This window comes from Pocillopora verrucosa, chromosome 12 (assembly GCF_036669915.1).
Source record: "Pocillopora verrucosa isolate sample1 chromosome 12, ASM3666991v2, whole genome shotgun sequence".
NCBI classification, from domain to species: Eukaryota; Metazoa; Cnidaria; class Anthozoa; order Scleractinia; family Pocilloporidae; genus Pocillopora; species Pocillopora verrucosa.
Window position 1 is genome coordinate 19,314,963 of NC_089323.1, and position 20,289 is coordinate 19,335,251.

The following is a 20,289-nucleotide window of genomic DNA, read 5'->3' on the forward strand; positions in this document are numbered from 1 at the left end:
CGAAGGTCAGTAGGGTGAAATATGTTCGCGGGATAACCCCATTTTTATGGTTAAATAAATCATTTACCGTTTCTTTTAGATACATCAATTTTTTTTTTCAGTATATTAAGATGTATAAAAATTTCTTATATTAATGGTGTAATAATGATTTCAGGATCAGTGAAGGGATTAGGGCTGAGTTTTAGTTTTAAAAGAAACCTCGGGCTCAGTTTCTTTGACGACTGCGGCTTCTTCTTTAATTTCCATTTAATTTTTCTCATCACTTTTCAGCTGGACTATAACTTTTAAAAGCATTATTAATGGCAAAGAAATGCGCTGTTATGAATGAACTATTACTGCGAGAATTTTCTATCGTAAGCTTGCGACTGCATCTTTTTTTTTTTTTTTTTTTTTGCGTTTTCACTCTCATTATCTTTAATTACGACCTTACTGAAGCGTGAGTTTGTCTAGAAGATGCGAAGTCGTTATTAGAACGTAAAAACAAGAACATTTGTCTCGTTAAATTGGAGAACGATAAACCAGAAGATTCACTTACGTCATTTAAAACGCCGATTGATAATCAATTCGACGCGTGCGTTTATGTTTTGATGATAATTGAGAAAAATAAAGGTTGCAATTTGCCTCTCGAAAAAAAATGCAAATTTCACACGCAGGCCAATATCATAATGGTATATTCTTTCATAAGAACAAAATCCCTTGGCTTATTTGAGCTGAAATACGTCCATTTGGTTAATGAGTTCAGGGAAAGGATTCGAAATGGTGTCGAAAATAACACCCAAAACTGTCTTGACAAACAATATGTCTTCCCTGCTCCCCAGCGCTCGGCAAAAATTTGGATTTTCTCTACATAAAGGCCAAAATTGTATTCAATAATTATGCTGTGATCGTGAAACAACCTGTCAACTTAAAGTTACGACCGCTGTACATAAATTAACGTGCGTCAAACCGGGGAGACACAACAATTGAACATCAAAGGACACCAAAGTAAGAACCCGACCTATTTGAACAACTCGATCGGATCAACCACACTAAACACGTACTCTAAAATAATATTATCCGCTAGCTCTTCCCGATGAACGTTCAGAAAGGGTATTACCACGTTTCTACGACGAAACTCGGGAGAAATGTTCCAACGAAGACCACAAATGACAATTTTTCCCCATCGATGAGTAGTGCGTTTGCAAAGTGTTCGCTAACTTCGAGTGCTCCTCGCGCGGCTTACACAAAGTCATCTGTACAACCGAAAATTATGTCCCCGGTAACTAATCATTCGTTTCGCGATCAAAGGAGAAACTATGTGAGTGCATTGTCTATTATTCCGAAAGAAAAGATTCCCAAGATTGTGGTATTACCAAGCATCGATAAAGATATTGCTGTAGCGTCGGCGAAGCCGGTATCAGCTAGAGTTCCTGCTGTCACAACTGCTCCGGGAAAAAAAAGGAACCAGACGCCAAAAAGTGAAAAAGGAAGCCAGTCGCAAGCCAGATACATTTCATGTCTTCACACTTCATTGAGCACTGAATGGAGGAAAGCGAATAGCTTGGACAGGGAGAATTCTGAGGACAAGCAAAAGCAACCGCGGAGAACTTCTTCGCTGGAAATTAAATTCAGCTATTTTGGCAAGAATACTTCCCAATGCACGCCGACAACCAGAAGTTCGTCGGATGAAATACGTGACGAAGGAAAAAACACTTCACTGATAGGAAATCAACCCCGTGGAGAAAATAAAAGCGCTAGCTTGTTTAATCGAAACATGGTGAAGGAAGTTACCGGAATGGAAAAAAACAATGTACGAATTCAGTATACTCCGTTGAGGAAGAGTTTTACGATTAAAAATGTAGTTACAGACGGGAACAGACGCGGAACATCTGCAAACGTGGTTCTTTCAACTCGCTGTCAAGACTATGAACAACAACGTACTCGAACAAGGATGCTGCCAAAAAGCCGTTTTCGAGTAAAAATTCAGAAATGTCGCCACAAAAGCGTCAATATTTCAGATTCTTTTAACGTCGTTCGAGATAAAAGAGCGAAACCTCTAGAAAAAGCGAGTCGAAGCGTGATCATTCAGGATAAAAGTCCACAGAGATCATTTTCTATCCAAAAGTCTAAGGCTTTTTAGCGTTCAGTAAACGTAGCAACTATCATGAGGGCAAATGTTTACGGTAACGCAAATAAAATATTTTCGACGACGTAAAACTGCGTTGAAGTACTTTCCAAGGTATTTTATTTCGCTAAAACTAACCTAAAGTAACTGAAATCGCATATTCGCAAACCATTATTGATTTGAGGATTTACCATGTCAAAGTAAAATTTACATGATGACTTGACAATCAACTGAACGGTGTGTTTGCAGAAATACAGTTCGTTCCGAATTAATATGACAAACTGCAATCGAAAGAAATGTTTTTATCAATTTGCCATCTAGATATTAGATTCAGTGCTACCTCAAAAAAACTATTCTCTTACAAAAAACTTCGGCTTGTCAAAGCTGCTGATAACATCGATGAATGCTTCAAAGCTTACCGCTTTTGTCGTTGTTCTGGTACGGACTTCATGGTTTTTCGCGATTGGAACCATTCGGCAATGTTTCTTTTTAACAGCACTCTGGTATTGTTTTTGTTTTTCATTCATATTATCACTCCAAAACGAGTGCATTAGGCATTCCATTTTATTTTAATCAGGACCCCATTATGTGCAGCAGACATCAATTTAAGATTAAACTAAACTGTTCACTTTTAGTCCAAAATCGATATCAGGAAACAATTCTATTTAAACGAGGCAGTTATGTTTAATTTGTAAAGTATGTTGACGGGGTATTTCCATAACTTAGAGACCTAGATTGTTTTTTCGTCTGCATAAATATACTGTAGTTGGCATATTACATCAGATGTTCGCCATGACTAGTAACAAAAACAATTTTAAAAGAAATGGCTGCGGTAAATCGACTGAGAGATAGATATAACTCGCTTGTTCGAATTGAAAATTTGTAGCTCTAGGTTATAAAAATTTTAATGGTACAACATCGTAATTGGTGATGTTAGCTCAGTGGAAGAAGCACTAAATACAATTGTTCCCCAATGATGAACCTCCATCACTAAGCGTGTAGGCGCGTAAAGAAGTTTTCCTTCACTACGGAACAAAAAAACAAGCTGTGTCAATTTTGTTGCTTCCCAAATGACAACTTTTTGTCGCACTATGAAGCTTTAGTAAATAAGTGGACTATCAAGGACGAAATATGTGGCAACGGCTCATTCAAATTATTGCAAGTAATCGCTTCGGATAAATTTATTTGTAATTTTCGTTTCCTAGGCTATAAAATTCAAAAGATCAATTTTCTATGTTACTTGAAAAAGTTATTAACTTTAAATGTTAAATCAGAAAGTTAGGCATGTATTGTACGTTTCCAAAGTCCCTGAGGAGGAGAATTAAATAAAATAAAAGTTTAATCTCTTGCCATGTCAACCTTCCTTCGCTAATAGTTGCCTAAAAGTTCAACGGATTACTTGTGGAATGAGCAGCTTGCTCGAAAAATAATCTATTAACCTTTTCACTCTCAAGATCTCATTAGTAATTCTCCTTACTGGCCTCCTTACAATTCTTATGATTTTAGTTCGGAGAATTTGGTATTGCATCTATTAATAATCCCCTAATTTATATTTTTCTTTATTTTCATCACTTTTCTGCTTGATATTGTAAGGATATTGTAATGAGAAATTCTGTCTTGGTCAGTCATGAGAGTTTTTTGTTAGCTGTTCACTGAACAACAAGGCAAAACAAAGAGAAGTACGCACACATCGCCGGCAATGGAAGGTAATCATATGAAAAACAATAATGATAATGATAATAATAATATTAATAATAATAATAATAATAATAATAACAATGTAATTATTCAAAATATAATATCTTGTACTATTGTAACATTAATTTTTTTTGATATTTTCCATATTCGTAACACAGACTCTAAGACCTCTAGGTTTTTCCTGATACTGTTGGTTGATATCAGTAACTTATCACCAACAGCTGTCGGCCAGTAGCAATAGCAGTGTTGCATGTGTTTTATTATTGGCTGTCCTCAATCGAAGAAGGTGCCATCTTTGATTTGTATGGCCGAGAGTAATATGGTAATGTGTCGCCCCGGGATGGTTTTCCACCTGCAACCACCTGCAGAACGACAATGTGCTTCTGTTTCGTGTTAAATATGTTCTTTGTACCACCAAAAAAATCCAAGTAAATTATCAAGGAAAAATACGAATATGGGAGTATCGCGTAAAAAAAAAAAATGAATTGAAAAAAGTTTCATCTCCCCAAATCTCTATTCCCCCATCGCATCCTTGGTATTTTTCTGAGGTAAAGCAAATCTTACACAGCATAACTCCAACTTTTCTACTCATTTGCGTCAATTTAATTGAGCGCGGAAAACCACATTAGGGTCGTGTAAAATTCGAGGAAGTTGACGTTATTAGGTGATCAGTTGTAAAAGAAATAAATTTTAATGGACACGCCGCACATTTATCTCACTAACATTTCACATCTTATCCGAACTTTGCTAAAAGAAGACTAGGGAAAGGTTAGTGGGAGTTGGCCATCTACGCAATAGTTTGTTGTAAATGATTAATTGACTGAAAAATACTCTTTGAAAATTATGCAAATAATTTCGGCTGACGATTTGCGTGATTCCGTAAAGTAGAGCTCACGCTGGCGAGGGAGTCATGTGACACTTACACTGTGCGCACTCCACGGTGCGTAAAGCTGCGATATTTAATTTATTCGTTTTAACAGTAACCATGTTATGTCTACTAGAGGTAACAGTCTTCCAAATCGACTCGATATTGTCTTTTTCAACGAGATATCGTTACAATAGTATGGAAGTCGATATACCGTTTTATGTCAATCGAACGGAAAACCACTGCTACTAGAAAACATATGACTGGCCGGGGTGAGATGTGCCTGAAGTTATACACACAACTTGGAGGAAAATGCGACATGATAGTTGGTCATCTTCAATGTCCTGATGTACGTAATTAGTCTTAAGTTCTGTATCGACAAGGACAACTTGTCATGACAAAAATGTTTTGCATTTTCAACCTCTTCGCACAAAAGCATAATATCTTTAACTGGATTTCACATGGGACTTTACTGGAAGCTGCAAGACATCAAGGATTTATACCTTGGGATGTATATAGTGATATTCAAATACGTTTAGATGACTATGTCAAATTTTTTCAAGTACTGTTGCAGCGAAGGATTTACCACCAGACAATTTTTTTTCTAAATTCAATGAGTGATCCTGCGTTTCCAAGTAACTATTTCATGTTTTTTTTTTATACGAAAAATTATGGAACCCAAGACTATGAGATAGAATAGCTGTTGTAATTATTGTATTGCACACGGATGCAATTGACATCTTTGTCTTCCCCCTTGTGTTAAGATATGTATATCCTTTGAAGAGATTACTATTTGAAGGGTTTGCAATTTCAGTTCAGAACAACTAGAAAGATGAATTAGTGTCTCAGTTTGGCAGAGAGTGGTTTAAATTTCCAAAAGATAGAACTCCAGAAGAACAGCCAGATGTATTTAATGGTTGCAAGAATCTAAAAAGTTTGAACACAAAATATTATTAGTTATAATTGATTTTGCATACTGTATATACAGATAGGACTTATGATAGAGAATAATACACTGGTTTTGAAGGAGTTATGTGGGTTTGTCCACCTTCTTATATGATGTACAAATAAAGAGCAGCAGGGTGAGATTTTACAAAATCAGGCCAGCCCTGTTGAACACCCTTATATGAAGAGGTCAAGAGATATATTTATAGTAGTCAGTGCTGTCATTAAGCACCAAAACCTGTAATGTTGTTATGGCGGAGCACACCCAGAGTTGTAAGTGAAGATTTCATTTGCTTTGGTTACACCTAGGCAAGTATCATACTGCTACAGGTGATATCTCCTATGTAATGGCTCCTTCAAAACTTAGTAAAAGCCCTGAGTGGCCACTTGTAATTTGCAACAAACAGCTTTATTAACAACTTACCAAAAGAAAAACAACAGTTTAATATGCACTCCACATACCTAGATGTGCTCAACAATCCAGAATGTTCTAAATGACCAGATAAAATCCTCTTTGTAAATAAGTATGCATGAATAACTCCAAACAGGTAAACAGTGAAACATTCTAGAATGTTCTGGACCATGTACTAAAGGTGTTTAGCAATAATTCAGGATCAAAATTATTACAGTATTTTTTCTCTGACTCCTCTTGAAATAAAATGCTCACAGGGCATATACTTAAAGGGGTTTTCCCTTAGCATGAGACAAAACTGAAGGAAAAATATAAACAATTAAAACTGTCTGCAAAGCCACAAAACTAATAAAAATTTGTTGGTTAACCCTTGGCTAGCTCAATTGTGCTTGGAACAATTCAACCCTGAAATATTTTAGAGCATTACTCTATGAGATCAACCTTCAGTCCCCACCCTTCATCCTTTACATCATCCTTACCCCAGGGGCCACAGTATTGACATTAGTTTCTGTACTGGTCCAAGTCCCAGACCCCCCAGGTTGAGAGATCCAGTTTTGAAACCTGGCCAGTGTCATTATGTCGTGTTCTTGTGCAATGCACTTCACTCTCACCAGGCCTCTCTCTGCCTTGGAGTCAGGAATGTAAATTGGTTTTATTTAACCCTTTAACTCCCAGATCAAATTTGTAATTCTCCTTACTGTCAACCATATAATTCTTATGATGTTAGTTCAGATAATTTAGTCTTGGATCAACTTATAATCCTTAAATTGATATTTTTCTTTATTCTCATCACTTATCTGGTTGATATTGTATTGATATCGTAAGGAGAAATTCTGTCTTGCTAATTTATGAAAGTTAAAGGGTTAACTGTTTGGGAAGGGTGACAAAATGGTGGACTGTCGTCCTATCAAAGGGGAATTACCACACTCCTAGTCCCTTCATGCAACAGAAAACAAGATGAGTTTTGGCAGAATAGAACAATTGGTTCAAATGCAAACTTAACCTCTTTTTATCTACAAAACTGATGTCTCTTGCTCTTAACCTTTTCACTCTCAAGACTTGGATAATGCTTCTCCATACTATGTAAAGTACATTTCTTATGTTTGCAAGTCTTCTTGATATTTTTCTTCTCATCACGCTTGGGAGAGAAAATGGTTTAGCCCCTAGCTTAGCTCCCCTCCCCCTCATGGGATGAAGAGCATTTCTGGACTCCTTGTCTTTTCTCTACATTCCTTCTTGGCAACAATCTTCAACCCCAAGTTTTTTTCAGGCGATCAAACAAATAGATATTGAACATATATAAAAAGTTTATTTCAGTTACTCTTGTCCTCAAGGAATTTAAACTCACTTGGACTGCACTCTTTGTACAATGCCTCACTATGCCATGAACTGGTATAAGGAAGTCAGTGATTTTCAGCAGAGTGCTTAAAAAGTAACCAACAATAAGTCTTCACTTGATGTGGCTATAACAACTTGGAACCTTTACGTAATTAAAGAAGTACCTTTTATCCGTCAGATTCTTTTAAAATACAATACTACAACACTGTTACATTTATGAAAATGTCAATTGGGACGAAGAAATTTACCAAAATTCAATGAAATGAGGAAGGATTCAAAAGATTATGTTACTAATTTCTTGGCGTACTGAATTGTTGAGATAAATTATTGGAATATATATTCATTCTTACTTTGCAATCAAACTTTCTTTGTTTTATAGGAATACAATCTTAAGGTTTGATGCTTGTCTACTTGAGTGGTTAGTCAGTTTTTTTTTCTCTCCCAAGATGAATACATGACTGTACTGGTCAGTTTACACGCAGTTTTCTTGTTTTCTATCATTGAAAAACCCAATTCGTCCTGAAAATTTGCCAAAATTTGGCATCACGATATACATGAATTATATTTGTCGTGTGTTTGGTTATTATGCTATTCTGGTAATAAATTACTTGAAAACTTTTAGAGGAATTCTTTCCCTTTTTTCTCATTCGAGGTTAATAAATAGACAGTCACAAAAGTTTAATCTATGTTCTGCATTGATTTTTAGTTCCGACTGATCAAGTATTCGATCAGAGATGTTCGTTATTTAGATCAATCTGGACTCGTATTGTGAAAATTTGCGTTACTTGACGTATCAATTGTGTCACTTTCAGATATGTAAATACCGTGACAAATAGTCAATCTTTCCCGGCTAACACCGATTGTTTGTTACCGATCAAGCGATGTATCATTGATATTCAGGCGATAAATGGAACCATCTGAATTTATAATCAGAATGTTCACTTCGGTTCACGTCGATTCATGTTCAGATAGTGCCAGTCTAGTAGCGTCTCTCAATGCATAGACTGTAAGGCTTGGGACATAAACTGGCACCAAAGATTCCTTCCAAATCCGGGGCCTTTGAGTCGTGTGGAACACTAAAGCGAAACTTGTGTAATAAGTGAGAAATAAACAGGAAAAGTTGAATTTTCCCGAGTGATTCGGCCAGACACACGCGTCGTCCGGCCGAAAAGGGCAGATAACTTAGAGTTCCAGGGCAAATAAGTTTGCCATCGTCATCTAGAAAACGTGAAGGATCAAATACATGTGGCTTGTCCCATTCCCTTTCATCGTGATGCATAGCCCAGACATTGAAGAGCACAATTGTGTTCTGAGGAATGTCAAATCCATTGAGATTCGTATCAGTTGTTGTTGAATGTGGGAACAGTAACGGGACCAGAGAACTGTAACGCAACACCTCATATATGGTAGCCTCCAAATATGGCAAGTTTGGCTTATCTGACATTTCTGGCAGGCGCTCCCTCCCTATTACGTCATCCAATTCTTGATGGATTTTCTCTTGCACTTTAGGATTCAGAGCTAAATACGCAAGCGCCCACAGCACGCATGTGGAGGTGGTCTCTAGGCCTGCGCTGAAGATATCGTTCATGGTTAAAACCACGTGATCTTCGGATATTGGTAATGACCTTCCGGGATTTTCAGCATGAGACTCGTGCATGGCTTTAATTAAGGCATCAGTGAGGTCACGCGTCACGCAATCTTGATACGTGCTCTTATGCTCGTCAAACTTCCTCTGTAAGATGGTGTCGCGGTCTTTGACAGCCTGCTTGATGAGTGTTACCCCCTTACTAGGAAAGTGGCGTAACCACGGAAAATAATCCACCAGATTTCCAGCTCTGAATCCTTGAACAAACTGCTCGTTGTAATGGAGAATGGTGTAGAACTCAGGATCATCCAAATCATAGCGCGAACCGAACACGAATGCGCAGATGATGTTTATCACAGCCAAGATGATGTCATGTTGAGGGTCGTGCGCGCGCCCTTCGACCGACTCAAACCGTTTGATAAGTTCGTTAATCTCCTGACATGCTTTCTCCTCAATGGGCTTGATACCTTGCCCAAACATTTTCAGCGCGGAATGCGCTATTTTTCTCTGCAATTTCCATGTGGGGGTAAAGTCACTAAATGCAATGTCTTTGCCTCCTCGGGAAATGAGATCCGCCGTGTAAAGTCGCGGTCGGCCTGCAAAATCGTTGGCCTTCTTTACGAGTGCTTCACGAGCAACATCGATGGTGTTCACAACCACTATCCGATGAATCCCGACAGTAAGTCGAAATATCTTGCCGAACTTCTTTGCAAGTTTCGTTAGGCCAAGATGCGGTTTTGTTCCCATTTGAAGCATGTTGCCAATGATTGGGAGAGGAACTGGACCAGGAGGGAGTTTTGGGTTCTCCATTCGATGTGAAAGTACACTGTATAAGAGGGCAGCGGTTATGACCAGCGCTGCAAGAACTATTAACTCCAACGCCATATTTCTGCTCGGTTTATCTATGAAAGATAAACAGGGACCATTAAGTTAACAATTCAAAGGTTCTCTTTGGAGAAATGGCTTTTGAACATGAGAACGGGAAAACTGTAAAACCTTTGTATTAGAGGACTCACGTGTCAGAAACTTGCCCCCTGCTATGCAAAATGATTTGGCCAAAGCTGACAGCTCAATGAACCGCTTAGTCAAAGGTAAATAACAAATGAATACTTCACAAAGAGGGTACGTGGTTTAATTCTAACGTCCTTACAGGTCGAATAAAACAATTGCGCCATATTTCGGATAACACTTGTCACTCGTTAAAGTGGTTGAATACTATACTTATGTAAGTGTTAAGCCTCACAAAGCAACCCCATAGACCCACCCTTCCACAGTACACCACTTAAAAGACCTTCGCGTAGCCTCGAACTCTTTATTTTTACATTCCTGCGATTGCAAACTCTTCCATATGCTTAGGAATGCGCTAAAATGATTACTGTTTTTTTCGACGACTGAGAAAATGTTCATTTGGTTTTGGTACAAAAATATCGCCTTTAAACATATGAATTGTCTGAATCTGTTTTTTGTGTCATTCGGCTACTTTTTCGAGCTACTGTTGAGCGCCATAAAGGAAAGTTAAAAATCTGCATGTATCGCGGAAAACTTTTTTTTCAATCAAAAAATACCTTCAAGACTCTTAGTATTTCTAAAAAGGCCCGGCACTGATTCAGACCGAGGGGTGGCGTCTCCAGATTGATTCACTGCGTAAGCAGAGACAAAATATGTCTGAGAATCACATCAACTGTTTTTGTTTGTGTGACACTGAATCAATCGCGCACAATCAGTGTTTTGAGCAGAACACAAGCCTTGTTCAAACAGATAAGGAAGCATAAGTTTACAGTAGTATTAGTACAGCTATCTATTTACAATACACAGTAATTACTGATCGGAATAAAGAATAAGACACTTGGCTAGTTATTCTAATTAAGAAAAACCGTCGCGCAATCGAGACAATCAAATCAGATGTGGGTAAATCGTTTTCATGTATTCGGGGCGAAAACGAAAAGCAATGACAAACGAAAGATGCTTTGAGAAACAAGAGACTCACTGAGTTTGATTTAGAATCCTCCGCGCTGAAAATATCGATAGCCAGAAGCAGAAGTCCACGAGGTTTACACTAAACGACTGTGCGAGAAAACGGAGACTGACTCTGACTACTCCCGCGGGCCGAATGGGTCGGGCGTGACGAGAGCAATTTGGTCAGTTTGTCTGGAGAAGAGCTTCAAGTTTCTTATGAAGAGTTTCAGCACACGAAAATCATATAAAACTCGCGGTTTAACTTTAACCTAGAAACCACTTTTTACCACAGATCTAAGTAAAACCTCCACTGCTTAGATAAAACTTATTTGCATGGATTAGGCGCACAATAAAAGTACGCAGTCAATGATAAACAGACTCAAAACAGTACAATAGCCTAAAAGTAGATTATAAAGTGCTTTCTCCGAATATACAAGCCGAGCGCACTACTTTGCAAAGCTAATTAGACAACGGAACAAAGTACGCAGCTAAAGTACGTAAAAAAACCGTCAAGAAAGTGTCATAATTAATCCTCTGCACACTGTTCAATGAATCTCGCCAGGCGATTAAGCCATTTCCTGGATCACTTCCTGAAAGACTCTATTTCGCTCAGCGTGCGCCTTGTTGTTCAATGACAATATAACATTTGCGTTAATGTAATATTTGCCACCAATGAGCAACTGATATGTGATTTATGCATAACCGATCATGGATATAACAGATACACGTGAACAGACTCACAGTCTTTTGTAGTTGGATTTTATCAAGATTAAGACCGCGTGACAATCATTTATTGTGTCAAAGACAAAGCAACTCCACTAGATTCTACATCCCCTTGAGTCAAACAACGCTACGGGGTTCAAGCTTCAAGGAGCCCTACCCTCCCCTCCCAAGTGGTTGTGTCTATTATGTTCCCCAAAGCTTGATCTTTATACGAACCGTAAGTCTTTGTTTTTCACTAAACACTGGAAAATCCGTTGGGCAATAATTAATAAACACCCCCTCAAAGCCACGGTGTATTACCTCCATGATGCCTAGTGTGTGTCTTAAAATCTCTTAACGTCTACAATTGCACCAAATCTAAATCATATGGAATTACTCTGTAATACTTTTTTTATCACAGCGGTTCTCATGTTTCTCTCATTACTAGAAAAGGATAAAACTTGACTTAAAGCCAAAAACTGTTGGAGCTGTTGATAAACGACCTCCGCGAAACCAGACCGGAATTTTCTAACAGAACGCATTGAATCGTAAATTATATCACTAACGGAAAGTTTCCACCGCAAATAGATAGTTTCATGTTAATAAAACATTTATTAACGATGTGAAACATTTATTCAAAAAGTTCGAAATTTTGCGTTCATCTGCTGGCATCAAACCAATGGTTTTTTTCAGAGAATTGCCGTGATGAAAAGAGGTCTAGAGGGCCGGCCACTTTCATTTTTGCTCATCAAGAACCAGTCCAGGAAACTGAGGAACATCAAGACTTTTCGTATATTATAGAACATGAGCTAATGCTGACGGCTGACGAAGGGTTGACGCAGGAAACGTTAGCTTTAGAAACTCTTTACGGTGGCCAATTTACATTGACAACTCAGTTGATGAAAACAAATTATCTTAAATTACCCCACACCGACGCCAGCATCACAGTTTCTATAGAAACTCCCTCCCTTTATTCATAAAAAATATCACCCATTATACAACTTTAAGTACTTATTACGCCTCAAGAACTTATATTTAGTAACATTTTGATAATTATGCACTCTAATGGTAGGTTTCATCAGTCATTATAACAATGTTGTTATTATCCTGACCACAGAGTGTCGAAATAATGGGGTCAGTGGTTCTCTATTGTCAGACCTAGTTCCGTTACGTAATGACTTCGTCGATACTTTGAGTCTTTGAATAACTGGCTCAGTGGATGATATTCGCTGCTAGACCCATTTCACCAGCAATAACTTGTTGCATGGCTAAAGGAATTCACCTTTAGGCGATAAAATAATTCGTACCATGCAAATTCATGCGTTTTTTTAATCCAGGTAAAACTCATTCTACATTAGCACCTGCCTTACTATCCATATTTTCTCATTGACGCCATATTTTCCAAAAATGATAGGAATCCAGTGGGATGGCAGTATACAAGAAGGTCTTGAGCCGCTCAAGATTTGTTTTATGCCCGTGCTAAGCTACGATGGTATTCAGCGAGAAGACTGAGGTGGCTGCTCACGTGTGTGCAGTTGTAGGGTCTTTTAATGAATGCGAAAGCACTTAAATCGATCGCAGGAAGGATAAATAACCCAAATCACTCGATAAATCGACTACTTATGGGCAAATAGAGCATAAAAACACAATTCAGAAGCTAAGCAGCTCATATAGATGATATCAGGCTTGTAAATCTGTTAAACTGCCTGCCTCATATAGTTCCTTCTTGCGCAAAACCATCAGGCTGAGCATTTTTACTCAACCGTGGCTCGCTCGCCTTGGTACAATTAAATCGAATCGCACTTATCCCTTGTTGATCATTTGATACAATTTGAAATGACCGCCGAATTCATGTTTTGAATATAAACTTTGGAAAAAGTAACGGTAATTACTTAAGATTAGACATTACTTACAGAGTTTTAAACCTCAGCCGTAAGCGCGATTAAGTGACCAAGACGCCAGTTATGGACTTGACGGACAAAACGCTTTTGAGTTCAGCTCACCTTGAAGTTATCAGACTGCAATGCCCGCGTGCTCGTATGCGGTTGAATAAATTTCGATTGTGATATTTAGTCTTCAACGGATGTTAAGAGGGTGACCATTGGAACAGGCTTTGAATAATTTGTCAAATTACTGGAATGTTATTTTAGTGTGTTTTGGTCCATATGAAATCAGTAATGATAGCAATCTCACAGCAGTGAGCAATGTATCAATGTAACTATATATCAGTTTACATGAAAGGATAAATAATAAAACTAGGGAATTTTGCCAAGAGAAGGATCTTTTCGCATGTGCAAGTTTGGACAAAAGCGTTGGCCGACTGATAAAATTGAACCACTCGATGAAAGCTAACGCAATCATTTGCATTCTCTGAATATTTTTTTGACTTTTTGGGTTGTTTTACATATCAAAAGCGTTCGATTACGAGAAGCAAAGATCTTTAACTATAGAGATATGATAGTCCACCTCTGTTTACGTTAAAAGCAAATCGTGCAAAATCCCATAAACCAAAGACACGTGTTACCAACCTTGTAGGGTAGTGTTTAATACAGTTGAGTGAAGGCTCTTGAAGTTCCTTTGTGTTTCGGTATTTCAGCAATCTCTGAGCCTCTTTTCTCCTCTTTCCTGAAAAACAGATACACTCGCACCTTAACCCACCCTGTCTGTCTGAAAACAGGCGTTTGTAACTATTTTGAGACTGCTAATGACTGCTTTAGTCTCTCCAGAAGTCAGAACTCTTATACTGTTAAAAATTAATGCAAACATGGATATCCGTATTACAGCCATTCAAGTTTTGTTAATTGTTTCCTGTCTCGTAATCCTCCACAAAGGAAATTGGCAGGATCGTGGGTGGGAAACATACGGAGAAAATTATCACGTCTCTTGAAACTCTACGTCCTGTGTGGGTTACTTTGAACTGTTTGTAATTGAATTTAGGCGGCGCTCAGCGGAAAATGAGAAAACTTATTTGTAAAAACGGGTCAAAATATTTTAAAAATTGTTTAGCTTTCACCACAAGAGATTATCAAACTATATTAGCTTGCAATATCGTACAGAAGTATTAATGCTATTTCTGTATATTCGTATCAGAGTTCAGACTGATTTGTTAAAGTTAAAGAGTTGACATGTATATTCAAATGCGATCGAGAAGTGAGATCCGAGTACTTCTCTCCTCTCAACATTTCATACCGGCTTTAGACTTGTACGAGGACTTTGATTTCTGCAACGCTTTGGTAAATTATTTTGTGACAGAAAAACCTGCTTTCATAAAGAAGGAAATATTTGAAATAAGACCACCAGGCAGAGGTATTAGGACCTTAAAGAGGTAACTGAATTGAACGGGCGATCGAGAAGATTGAACCGGAATGTTCAAGTAAAAAATTCTGGGATAAAATTGTAGATTAACTGAACTTAGCAAGACAGTCCAACCTTCACGTGGCCCTGTCAAAAAAGTTTATTGAACTTTTATGAGCAGGGTAAAGATCTGAAAAATCATGCATGTGCCTAATGTTTTCATGTGGGTTTCTTAAAGAGAGCCTTGAATATGCGTGAGTTTTAGCAACAAAGAACAAAATTCACTGAAGCAACCAACTGAAACTTAAGTCGCGAGGGATTATGAAGATTAACCAGAAATATCTCTTTTGTCCTCATTGTTTCAAACTTTGTTAGTTCTTTTGTAATGAAATTTCACATTATGACAAAACTTTGCAATAATACCTAAAATAGCTATATAGTAGCTATATAAATCACGATAGCTGAACCAAATCACGCAACTGAAAATTGAACGCTTTCGTGGCTCGTTGCATGATCTTGTTAATCCCCATGTGATACTGCAGCTGAAACGGAGAAATATCTCCGCAAGAAAAGGGACAAAAGTCTGCTTAAATTTGGGCTTCGTGCCATTTTACTGTTGGTTCCATTTTGCTTTGTCAACAAGTCAACTCCAAGGTCCTGATCACGTGTTCCTTCCACCTTCGAATAGTGTCTCTTCAGAGAGCGTATCCAGCGTAAAGGAACTGGGAAACTTTAACAAATCTTCAACATTTCTTTGTCAAAATTTAAGTGATCCTACATTTATGTTCTCTTTACTTTGCAAGGTTCTGAAGCTTGTTTGAATATAACAAATCTTGCGTGAGCAGCTTGTTCGTTTGTCGTGATTTTAACTGAAGAAGGCGGATGTTTGAATGCTAAGCTTAGCTCAAATGTCACGAATGTCACGCTTTTTTAAAAAGAGCAAAATAAATTTTAATCTTTAATCCATGTTAATCCAGTTCGCTATCATCCTCTTTTCCTGTGGGCGCTTTTAATTGTGTGATAGACAAATATTTTGATTTTCTCTGTTTTTTTTATCATTATTTCGACTTAAAGGTAATCCGTTTTCTGAAACACAGAGGGCAAAGTCAATTTTGAACGTGCAATAGATCACATTCTCTGAGAACTTATCAAATCACGAAATACTAGGTTTGATTCAGTTTAAAATCACGAAGCCTCGTTTACGAATTTTAAAGTGTCTCCTCTCTCAACTGTTAACCCTTTAACTCCCAAGATCAAATTGTTAATTCTCCTCTCTAATTTCTTCAAAGTTCCTTGTAAATGAGTTACGAGACTTTGGTGTTAGATCAAGATAGCAACTTCCACCTGATAAGTTTGAGTATTCTCTTTACCTTTTTTCTGGATAATGTATGGATATTATTGGGAGAATTTACATGTCAATCACCTCCGGGAGATAAAGGGTTAACATGACTAATCAAATCTAACAAATGCTATCTATTTGTGAGAACCAGAGATATGAGTTTGGTTAAATGACGTGCAACCGTTCACTTGATTCTAATGATGACGTTCCCACAGGTTGTCAGACGTTAATCACAGGCCTTTTTACTGAAGATGATCGATTGAAGGCAATAAATTGAAGCATTCCAGCTGTGACTCAGCAGTATCCCAGCTGAAACCATGCTTAGTCATTTCTTATCCATTACAATACTAGTGGGTCAATTTATAATAATGGACGGTGCAAAGAGGAAAGCTATTAACGGACTGAGTAGCCGTTAACGAGTTTGATGCAATATGTGGTTCTGCCAACTCATCTCAAATGCAATATGTAATGATTTTTTCATGCTTAAAATGAGAGTAGATATTTTTAATTGCTTAGGACAAATAAATAAACTTTAATTTAAAATACTATTCAAAATCCGAAGAAACTCAAGGGCCGAGTGCTTTTTCCTTTAGGCAAAATGTCTGGAGCTGCTCTGAGCCTATGATAGACAGGTTGGCCATCAGGAAAACGAAAAAGGAGGTTATCGTGTATTCGTCATTTGGTCACAATCTGGTAGTAGCCTTGATATACACTTGATATCAACTTAAACCATCCCTGAATAAGCAATAAATTTAAATGTCGTTTTTTTTTTTTTTTTTTGGACGAAAGAGCTGAGAACTTGTCATTTCTTTCGTGTGAAAAACGTTTCCCACTAAATTATAATGATTTATTTTCTATCGTTAAAAATAGTAATCAAGTTCTAGCTATGAAGCCTCATTGGCTTAAGATTTTAATTCATTCAATTACGACAGTTAGTCAAACGTCCAACATCGATCATGATTGCCACAGCAAGCTCCTCATTCTTAATTGGTAATTTCCTCTTCAAGTTCTTACAAACACCTTGGTAATCTTGTTGTACTTAATGTGTCAGTCTCGCTGTAAAGAAATTAAACGAAATCTCCAAAATAGAACCTTAATTTAATTAAAATATAGCGCTGTGATTGGAACTTTTTATGTAAATTTTTGGTTGTAATTTTGCAACGACTGTACAGAAGATTTGGCTCCATACAGTCCACGGGATCTTGAGGTCATGTTCTTCTCTTGTTGATAAATAACTTGATCAGAAAGTTGTTGAAGTAGTTTGGAAAACGTCACGAAATTTTGTGCGTGTATGAAGAATGGGCCAGTATTTTTTCATTAATGATGTAAAAATAGTAAAAAAGTTCACAAATAAAAGCAACAGAAATTCAATGAGGGTTTTCAACTACTTTTGTTTCTATTTAAATCCAGTTCGTCCTTACGTGACTTCAGATCTTTGCGTGTGACAGACGTTAGGACCTTTATCAACCTTATCAGTTGCTGAGAAGCACTGGCGCAATAAAAGCACGTGCGCTGTATAACCTGCACATGTGCTGAGTTCGTATTAGTAAATAGTCCTCAATAGCTCTGACTATCCTACTGATTAACTGAACCCTTCAACTCCCAGAAGTGATTAACAAGTAACTTTGTCTAATATTCATACAGTATTTAGCAAACAGGTAACGAGAATACTCAAACCTATCAGGTAGAAGTTTTCATCTTGATCTAATACCAAATTCTTGTAACGAATTTAATAGGAAATGTGTAGCAGCAAGAGAGGAGAATTAACAATCAGATCTTGAGAGTGAAAGAGTCAATATTCGATTGTTCATATCCAATCATTCCTCCTTACAGACGTTCACACCAAACACTGCTAAGTTTTGCAGTAAAGTTCCTTCAGGATAAGATATTATTGTTTAGGAAGCTCTTTTTTCAGATGCACACTATTGAACTAAAATCTTACGCGAAAATACATATTTCTTACACTGGTTTGCAATCCTTAGAACGTGATATGATGCAATAAACTTAATTTCTCTAATGAGTAACCATTTCACCACATCATCTTAGCTTATGAAGATTAAAATTAGAGTGCAAAGTGGTCAAATTTAAAGTACATGTCAACTATAGTGTAACCCACATAGCTTGGATAATTCGGTTCGTATTGGTTCATATGTTTATCTGGTGACGTCAGATTCCTTTCTAGGCAAGAAATGCCGTTTCTAAATTAAGAAACCCCATTAACTTGAAGATATTGATCCCGGAAGTTTCGTTTTAAGAGAGGGAATTTGCCGAAAATACCTCCGGCTTAAAATTATTAACATGAGAAATAGCGAGTTCCGCCCTAGAAATGTTTGGTCGGTGTAATTTCCGGTTTTTTAGGGCTAATTTGATATAGGGACAGAAGTGTTACCATAACCTAACACTGAAACATCAATTTAGCCTATAATAGGTCATTTTCGATATTTATTTGTAGACTTAACTCTGATTGAATCGCTTTAAGTGACTTTTTAAGTGTTCACAAATTGTTTTACCGTAAGTATCTCAGATGAAGTTGCAAAAAAAGCTTAGCGGCCTAAGCACTTTACCCGGTTACTTTTCAGTTCACAGATTTTGCTTTCAGTTTCATTGAAATTTCTCAGTCGTTGCGTTAAAAGAATTTTGAAAAAAAATTCCAAAGACGATGCTCAAATATTATCTTTAAAAATACTTCAAATCAGTGTTCTGTTGGTTTGACTCATAGGAAAGTATCAGCTTTTTGTTTACAGATGAAAACAAGATGTACACGTTCAACTTCGCAGCTGATAAATATTTGAGGTTGCATCGAGTTTTACTGATCGTTCAGAAAACAATACCAAAAAATTTCGAAACAACATACTGAAGACATAAATAGATACATATAAACATACAGAAAAGGCTGGAACAATTTTCGTATTATTGTGGTATTCGCTTTCACGGCAGTGTAAAAAGTCTTAAAATCTTTTAATCATAAAAATAGGGAAAATACAGCGAAACACGGTTCTATGCAATTATCTAATTTTATGCCGTTGTTGTGATGAACAAAACTATCGTTTTCGACGTGAAGGAAATGACAATATGTTGATTTCAATGCAGACAAAAACATTGAATCGGATAAGAGTAACCTTAATGATTCAATTAAGTTTCTAAATGGAAAGGATTAATACGGATCGTGAAACTTAACTTTGCCTAAATTTTTAAGTTGCGCAGGCTACGACAAAAATTGGGAAAATTTTATAAAATCAAGTTAAGTTGTAGCTTACTCATATTTTTCAATTTGTTTTTACTTCAAATCACACCAGGAGAAGAACTTTCTTGGTTTTGTTTATTCAAACATACCTGAACGTTGAAAGTACTTTCGCCGGAGCTTTCCAGTCGCGTTGAAAACCAATGACCTGTGTCCCGATTGTGTTTTGAGGTTTAACTGATAAACACCCGATGAATGATTTGATGATTTGCTGAGAGAATATGAGGGGATATGAACCGCTGAAATCACTCTTCCCTTTTCAATAAACGCGAGCGATTCTTGAAACAACTAATTGCATGTGCAATGCTTGAAATTTCATTTGAAGATCATCCCATTATATCAACTGAAGCAGGATATAACTACTCCGCCGGTAAGTCTTTGTCGCGCTGAAGTACCAGGTATTATCCAATCCAATATAGCCCTACAAAAATCAAACTACTGCCGACTAACAGAGTGCGTAAATGGCCCTTCAAACAGTCAGAATTCCTGCATAATCTTACACAACAAGAAACCTTAAAAATGAATGTCAATATACTTAGCTCAGAGGAAATCGTGACCCAAAACAAATCTTCTCTACCCTGTCTACGCTGACCTTTTATGGCAAAAAAAAGCTGGTATTTTTTATATTGTACAATGGCAAAAAGAGGACACTAAAATTAAAACTGATTTGAATTAGTTTGAGCGCCCTTAGCTTATGGCGCAGAACGAGTTCCGGAGTTTGTTATATTGAAATAAAAAATTCAGATTTAAGCTTCCTAGCGAGACGCCAAATTTTTTTTGTTGACAAATCTGAGCGGACACTTTAATATT

At 37.2% G+C, this 20,289-nt stretch overlaps 2 protein-coding genes and 1 pseudogene across 5 annotated transcripts; 2 read left to right on the forward strand and 1 right to left on the reverse strand.

The window, feature by feature from the left end:
• Positions 1–940: 940 nt before the first annotated feature.
• LOC131771470 (uncharacterized) lies at positions 941–3,452 on the forward strand. Its single transcript, XM_059087275.2, has one exon. The coding sequence runs from the start codon at positions 1,073–1,075 to the stop codon at positions 2,117–2,119; it is 1,047 nt and encodes a 348-aa protein (XP_058943258.2). The 5' UTR covers positions 941–1,072; the 3' UTR covers positions 2,120–3,452.
• A 1,332-nt stretch (positions 3,453–4,784) lies between these two features.
• On the forward strand, positions 4,785–6,380 carry LOC131771473 (uncharacterized; annotated as a pseudogene).
• Positions 6,381–7,313: 933 nt separating this feature from the next.
• On the reverse strand, positions 7,314–19,818 carry LOC131771467 (steroid 17-alpha-hydroxylase/17,20 lyase-like). 4 transcript variants are annotated; one of them, XM_059087270.2, is made up of 3 exons: positions 19,572–19,818; positions 14,134–14,230; positions 7,314–9,849 (listed from the first exon to the last, which is right to left on the reverse strand). In XM_059087270.2, exon 3 carries the CDS (start codon positions 9,830–9,832, stop codon positions 8,342–8,344), a length of 1,491 nt encoding a protein of 496 aa, XP_058943253.2. In that variant the 5' UTR covers positions 9,833–9,849; positions 14,134–14,230; positions 19,572–19,818; the 3' UTR covers positions 7,314–8,341. The 4 variants fall into 4 exon arrangements, with proteins under 4 accessions (XP_058943253.2, XP_066014950.1, XP_066014951.1 ...); XM_066158853.1 differs by lacking the exon at positions 19,572–19,818 and having other exon boundaries at positions 14,134–14,474; XM_066158854.1 differs by lacking the exons at positions 14,134–14,230; positions 19,572–19,818 and adding an exon at positions 13,609–13,705.
• Between the last annotated feature and the right edge of the window lie 471 nt (positions 19,819–20,289).